The 7,278-nt window shown below is 38.7% G+C and overlaps 1 protein-coding gene across 1 annotated transcript in view; it reads right to left on the bottom strand.

Annotated features, from left to right (window-relative positions):
- Positions 1 to 765: 765 nt before the first annotated feature.
- The window catches only part of fstl1b (follistatin-like 1b), a 120,682-nt gene continuing 114,169 nt past the window's right edge, over positions 766 to 7,278 (bottom strand). Inside the window, exons 9-11 of the mRNA XM_073045339.1 lie at positions 6,784 to 6,894; positions 5,542 to 5,645; positions 766 to 3,628 (exon numbers count right to left, since the gene is read on the bottom strand). Coding sequence (XP_072901440.1) covers positions 3,584 to 3,628; positions 5,542 to 5,645; positions 6,784 to 6,894 — 260 coding nt within the window. The 3' untranslated portion in view covers positions 766 to 3,583. The remainder of the gene's footprint in view (positions 3,629 to 5,541; positions 5,646 to 6,783; positions 6,895 to 7,278) is intronic.

Genomic DNA, 7,278 nt, shown 5'->3' with positions numbered 1-7,278 from the left:
GGTTCTTCTGAAGACCCTGACCTGGAGTTACACGCTGACTATGGTTCGTTGTGGGAATGGGACCCGCTCTCGGGGTTTCACAACTGACCATTGATTGGCACACCAAGGGCTCGGCCTAAGAGCTCCAGTCGCCTTTGGAGAACCGGGTTTTTGTGGCTCTGGAGACAGGGGGATCAGAAGTCGGTGTCCAAGAAGAAGACCAGTGTGTCAGTGAGATGGGAGATCTAAGACCGTGTGCCCAGAGATCCGAGATCTTTGGGCACAGAGCTTGGAAAAAGCGATGCAACAGACTTTTAACATCGTAAACCAGCAAGTTATTTGTTATGTCTCCCCTCTTGCTGTGAAATGGTGACATCTCTTTCTCCCCTATTAGGGAAAGAGAGCGAGCCGGTGGAATGTTGAATGCCGGGTGAACAATGTAGTCTTTGGGGCTACTGCAAGTCTGTGTCTTTGCTGTTACCTTGCTCATGCTTGAGTGCTTGGTAGCGGGTGCCGATGTTTTTTTTTTGCCGGTGGGGGGAGGTGGGGTCGTTGCTTGCTGATGCTTACGTGCGGGAGGGAGGGGAGCTGGGGCGGGGACGGGGGACTTTGGGGTTCTACCATTTAACTGCCGCTCATTTTTTGGGGGCACTTCTCTGTTTTCCGTGGATGGTTGCGAAGAAAAAGCATTTCAGGATGTGTGTTATATGCACTTCTTTGACATTAAATGTGCCTTTGAAACCTTTGAAACTTCAGTTTTTTAAAATAACATTAGAAAGTTTAAAATTTTGTTGGAAAATTTATTGACATGATATCCAAAGATGGTGGTAAATACAAAAAAAACTATGATAATGCAACCTATTAAGATAGTTCAGTGATGCGTATACACAGTTCCACTTGTGTTTCAAGGTAGAAGGTAGAAGAAATACAGTCTAAGCCTATAACAATAACAACAGTGAAAATAAGAAATACACTATGCAAACAACCAGACCAGTTAATACTTCATAATGTTCTAATGCCGATGTTGGGGTGCAGAAAGTGATTAAGTATTTCATTTGGGTTTGATCTTTATTTCTTTGATCTAGTTTGGGGAGCAGAGGTTTGTCTGGCTTATTTAATTAGATTAATTGATACAATGAAGCAGTTTCAGAGGATAAGATGGAAAACAAACTGTGTCATAGTATTTACCCACTGTAATTTGTAAAGTCAAATGTGAACTATGACATTTCTCACTTAAAGCATCTGCCCGCTTATGGGTCATGATTCTTTAGGATCATCTCAAAGGTTCTGCATGCAGATACTGATCTGCTCTCGTCGTACCTGTCGGGTCACCTGCACATTACTTCTAAGGGTTTTTGGAATTGTTCTCAGCCACCTCATTTGCTTTTTTCCTTCACCACTAATTTTTGCACGGTGAACTCTATAGCAATCAAAGTCACTGAAATCACCTTGTTAATTATTGTTTGGATGGAGCAGTATAGCTCTCGATACTAGAGGCCAGAAAAATTAATTCTTTGTTAACAAAATACTTTATTTGGCCGTGAAATATATTTAGAATGACAAGTGTTTAATGTCACTGCTTCACACCAATAATAAAACTTAATTTGACTTTTTTTATTCTAATCAGTTTTATATAATGCTGGATAATCTCCCAAATGATTTTACTGACATACAACACACACAAAATGCTGGAAGAATTCAGCGGGCCAGGCAGCAACTATGGGGGAAAAAAAAAGTACAGTTGACGTTTTGGGCCGAGACCATTTTGGACTTCAAAGGGTCTCGGCCCGAAACGTGAACTGTACTTACTTCCATAGCTGCTGCCTGGCCCGCTGAGTTCCTCCAGCATTTTGTGTGTGTTGTCTGGATTTCCAGCATCTGCAGATCCTCTCTTGTTTGTTGCTGACATACAATTTGCCTTTATAGGCTTATCAATAAGTGGGTTTCAGCAGTTCCAAAACATATTTATGTAAAGGAGTTTCATTCTGCTGATGCCTACTAGAATAGGTGTTCCCAAACGTTTTTTTTATATCATGGACCCCTAACATTAACTGAGGGATCCCAGGTTAGAAAACCCTGCCACCACCAACTTGCACAGGATTTTCAATCTACCCTCAGGTAATCCAACTTTTATGCTCAACATTGTAGATCTTTTTAATATGCAAGAGTTTAAATAAAAATAAGACACTCCAGGTTATTTAAAAAAAGCTGCATATATCATAAAATTCATATATAAAATAAAAAGAAATAAGGAATGTAGCACCTTCTTGAAATGTTAATTGAGTGCTTGTAAACTTTTGGGGGAGATATGCCTGTAATCCTGTTTCCTCTGCATGATCTACAGACCACTTGAGTGGATCTAACTTTGAGTAACATCTTCTGTTGACACTAATTCTAATCGAATAACTGCGGATACCAAAGACCACATCCAAAGGCATCCAGCAGGATCCAAATGTTGCAGTAAAGTCATGTAATGTGCGATAACATTAACTGCTGGTAACGCTGGGATCTTACTTGTATCAAGTTTTGCTTGGAATGGTAGAAGCCTTTAAAATATTAAGAATGGCCCTTACTGAATGGTAGAGATTGATGCCACTTGACACGTTAACTAGATTTACTCTGTATGGAGTTCAAAGGTCTCTTTAGACTCAACAGGACTCAAACTTGCAGTGGCTGGTTTCTTGTCATCACCTGGTGCTTCACTGCACAGACAGAGGCCCCCTTGAAAACACAAAAAAAAAAGACTGACCTCATAACATATGCTCAAGAATGTAAATTTGATCCAGTTGTCAAGTAAAAACAATCCTTCCCACTTTGATGATGGAAGAATTACCAACAAGAGAAATTGGGAAGTTTCTGAACTGGCGCACAGCCACAATCACAAAGACATGCAGTTTTTTGAACCACATTATAAATATGCATTAAACATATTATAAAGACTACCTAATATTTTAGATTATTATTATTTTTGCTTACAACACCAAATGTTTTCTTCCCGACACACCAATTCTGGGTCTTTTGAAAGCTTTGGTCATCAAAGAGCACCAAGGAACAACACAACTTTAGCTCCAAGTCCTTAAACTACATTAGACTAAGATCACCATTTTGTGTGTTCAAATTTTAAAATATCATTCATCTTATTCCATCATTCTACCCAAAATTACATACATTGGTTTAGACTGCTGGAGAGCTTTAATATCTACAATTTTGATCTGGAGTGCTGCCTCAGGAAACTCCACTTCTAGTTGCATGTGCAAGGCACAAGAACGTGGGTAATTAAAATGCAGAGAAGTGTGAGATATTTCCCACCATCACAGGACTATATAGCTAGCAACTGAAACCAACAGTATATCATTTATGGCCAGCTCTTTTTAAAGTTACAGTACATTTATAAGAAGTCTGTTTGAATAACACCCATGAATAACACCAAGGACTCCCTCCATCCCCAGCAAAAAACCAAAAAAATGCTGCTTGTAATGTGCATGTATATATTTAGTAGTGATTGTGGAAGTTCCAAGTATTTTTTTGGTTGACTTAATGTAGAGAAACATGTTGAGGGGAAAAAAAAAAATCAACTTTGTTTCTCTGCCAATCTCGGCTTTTTTTAGATGTCTTTGACATTTGCCTTCTTCGTCTTCTGAGCAGTCTCCTGCAATGAAATGGAAAAATAAGCTTAAAATTGTGAGCTGCCTGCTGAGAAATATCAAAACATAATAAATTAACCTTGAATAAAAAGGCAATTTGCTTTCAATGTAAGTAATATATGTATTTAGATAATTTCATCCAAAAAATGTGATTGTAAATTTCAAATTGAATGGCAGACTAACATGCACTACTTAAGACTTGGATTTTAAAACTTGATACACAGGAACAAAGGAGACCAACTATAATAAATGAATCATTACTCAGAGTACAAAATGGAGATGAAGAAGCAAGAATCTCTCCTTTGCATCACACATTAAATGCACAATACAGAGTTGGCTTGTTTTGTTTGAATTCTAAGATTTAGTTTCATTGTAACCAATGGAATTGAATTTCACTGGTCAATTACAACATGAAGCAACCAATTTATTGCAAGTTTTACATAAAGTCATCAAACATAAACGAAGTGTCTGATTTTTAATAGATTATATTCAGAGAGAAATTGCCATTGAGGCCCTCTGTTGGTCTGGGTTGACCATCGGTATTGTGTCCTAGCTGCCTACATGATACGCAAGTCAGGGCAGTGCGATATGGAGAGCAATCTTTTCCCCATGCAGTAGGCTCCTCGTCTCCACACAGCTGAAGAATCCAAAAGGAACGGCAGAAACGGATAACAGTTTGGCACCAGTGGCATTGGGGGAGTTGCCAGTCTGTGTTGAACTCAACGTAGGACTGCCTTAGAAAGTCCAGGCCTGGACTCTTCCTCGGGGACTTACTCCGGAAGCCTTTCCTGTTGTAATGTGAGTATTATTAAGTTAATACTAATTGGGAAGCTGTTGGTAACAAGAGGCAGGTTCTGGGGTTGGCGGGGTTTTTACTTCCGCTCTTTTTACTCCGGGTATGCATTTTATATAGTTCCTCCACCCATGCCGCACGAGGTACCTGGAAACCTCTGTATTGTAAATATCATTTGCCGTCCCAGATAAAGATGTTCTTTTGGCCATAAAATTGTCAAGTGGTCTTTTGTAAAGTAGAAGTTACCACATTTCCCATGAGTGGGTATGGCACAAGGCAATGGAGGTTTGAGATCAGAGATTTTCTTCTTTGAACTGAGCTGCCAATCATGGCTGAGAAGCCTCATCTGCCTGAAGCGACTGGTTTTAAAGCAGTAGCAACCTGCCTTTGCCCCTTTTGTCGGTGGAAATGCTTCCACTATGCTTAGTAGCAAAGCCACACATGAAGGCCAGGAGCTGGACTTGGTTGCCGGAGGCTATTTGAGATGCACATCAATGAGAGCATTTAAAAGGTGGTGGGAGCTTATTCCCCACTACCCCCTGGCTATGACAACCTTAAGATCGCTATTAAAGTCATGCTTCTGATACATTATTTTGGCCACTTACATTAATTTATTTATTGCTTGCATTGCATCGGTTTTCACTTTATATATAAACAGCATTGTAGTTTGAAGGCCAAAAGCTTGCACTGCACTTTAATAAAAAAAATGTCAAATTCTTATCTACTCAAACCTGAATGTCCTTATTTGATACAATTTGGTAAAGTATGCTATTTTATAATTCTATTATTTCTCACATTGATACATATAAATTTAATACTTAAACACAGATCTGGAAATGTCTGGTAGAGATGTAAATCAAGCAAGTATATGTGAAAACAGGATTTGAAATACATGGGGAAGAAACTGTTCCTCCCTTAAGTGCACAATCACCATGACTCAGCTGGCCCTTAAGTCACAGCAAACACGAGGAAATCTGCAGATGCTGGAAATTCAAACAACAACACACACAAAATGCTGGTGGAACACAGCAGGCCAGGCAGCATCTATAGGGAGAAGCACTGTCGACGTTTCGGGCCAAGACCCTTCGTCAGGACCCTTAAGTCACAGAGTGATTTTGTACTAACCTGATGTTTGTTGAGCTCTTGAACATATTTTGTCCATTCCTCTTCAGTCATTACATCATCTTCAGTTGCCTGTGACTGCGCCCCAGGGATTTTCTTATTGTTACCTTCAATGAAAGAACATAAAGCAATAGTTACTAGAGACAGAATACAAAATAGAAATGAGTCATCAGTACAAAAGTAAAGCACAATAACATGGCTATATAGAGATTAACTGTGCACATAACCTACAGTTTGTCCAAGAAATATGTTTGATAAAAATGGTATGACTAGTAACTTATGGTGAACCTGTTCCACACAATTAGTTAATAACAACTGGATTAATTGTTATTAATTGTCAGAGCAATGTTAACTTTATAGTTAGTACAGTTAATTAAGAATATCTTGTATTTGTATGGAAAAGACCATGAAATAATTCTGCAGTATGGATTATCCTTTTAAAGCTCCTGGGTATTAAACAGAAGTTCCTACATTCTGGATGTACAATGAGAAAATTAGGATAACTCACAAAAACAGATAAAACTGGTACTGTACACCATTCCATTGATGATAGTACAAGGCTTTTCAAAACTCTTAATACGTCGGTAAACTGTTCCAGATAAACTGCTATTACCAATGCTCTTTATTTTAAATGTGATTTCTTTAATCAACAGTCTTCTAGACTGTTTCTTAATGTAGCAAAAATTCCTTCTTGGCACTCTTTGGGTGCCTGGAGTTTCCAATGCACCAAAGAACGATTTAAACATCAATCCTTCCAAGTTTTATTTCAGAAACTTGTTTAAAAGTTCTTTGTCCTGAATTCTGCAGTACTGTGAAGTGTCACACCTTTTGTTCCTGTAACAAAGTCCTCAAAGGCCGTGGGTTTCCTGAATCGTTGAAGGGAATAGCTAAGTAGCAGTTGCTTTTGAAGCTAGAACTTTTTTAAAATTTCTCTGGAGTTTTTGAGGGAGTTATTTCTGCCCTTGGTTTTTCTACTATTACTTGGTTGTACGATGTTATGCAGAGAATTAACAAACACATCTGTACTCAAGCCCTAAGTACTAGCACAAAGGATGCTAACTTGTACTTTACCTCTGCCAGAGCAATATAATGGTTTTTATTCCCTGTTCCACCTATAAAAGCCACTGACCATTTAACATTGTCAGGTGTACATGAGGAGAAAAGTGGATAATTGATAACCCTCCTCCCTCAGAATTCTATGTGGAACCGTATTAGTATTATTCCTGCTGAAATATTTTCACTTACCATCACAGGTCATGGCAGTACACACCCAGTTGCCACAGGCACAGACACATCGGTTACACTCCACTGTAGTTTCAGCTCCATCTTCATAGGTTTCATCTTCCAAGGCACATTCTATAACAAATCAAACAATCATTTTTATTTCAGTGTTATCCTCAGATTGTGCACAACAAGCCATCAAAAAGGAGGTAAAATTTGTGTTGTTCACCGATGACCAGACTGCTGCAATAAACAGAATATTTTCCATGTAAAACTTAATCAATGTTGGTCTCTTCAGCGAAACAAAAGTTATGAAAGTGGGCACGTGTCCTCGGTGTTCTGTACCGTGCAGTTCAATTACTGAAAAGAAGAAACACTGCACAAACTCTGTTTTACTACAATTTGGTACAAGAAAAAGAAATAGCAACTTGTTGCTAAAATTAAAACCAGAAATGCTTGGGGGAAAAAAAATTAAGTCAGGCAACTGCTGTGCACAGAGAAGCAGTATGAACATTTTGG

This window comes from Hemitrygon akajei, chromosome 5, assembly GCF_048418815.1.
Source record: "Hemitrygon akajei chromosome 5, sHemAka1.3, whole genome shotgun sequence".
Classification (NCBI taxonomy): Eukaryota; Metazoa; Chordata; class Chondrichthyes; order Myliobatiformes; family Dasyatidae; genus Hemitrygon; species Hemitrygon akajei.
This window is presented reverse-complemented; position numbering and strand designations above follow the sequence as displayed.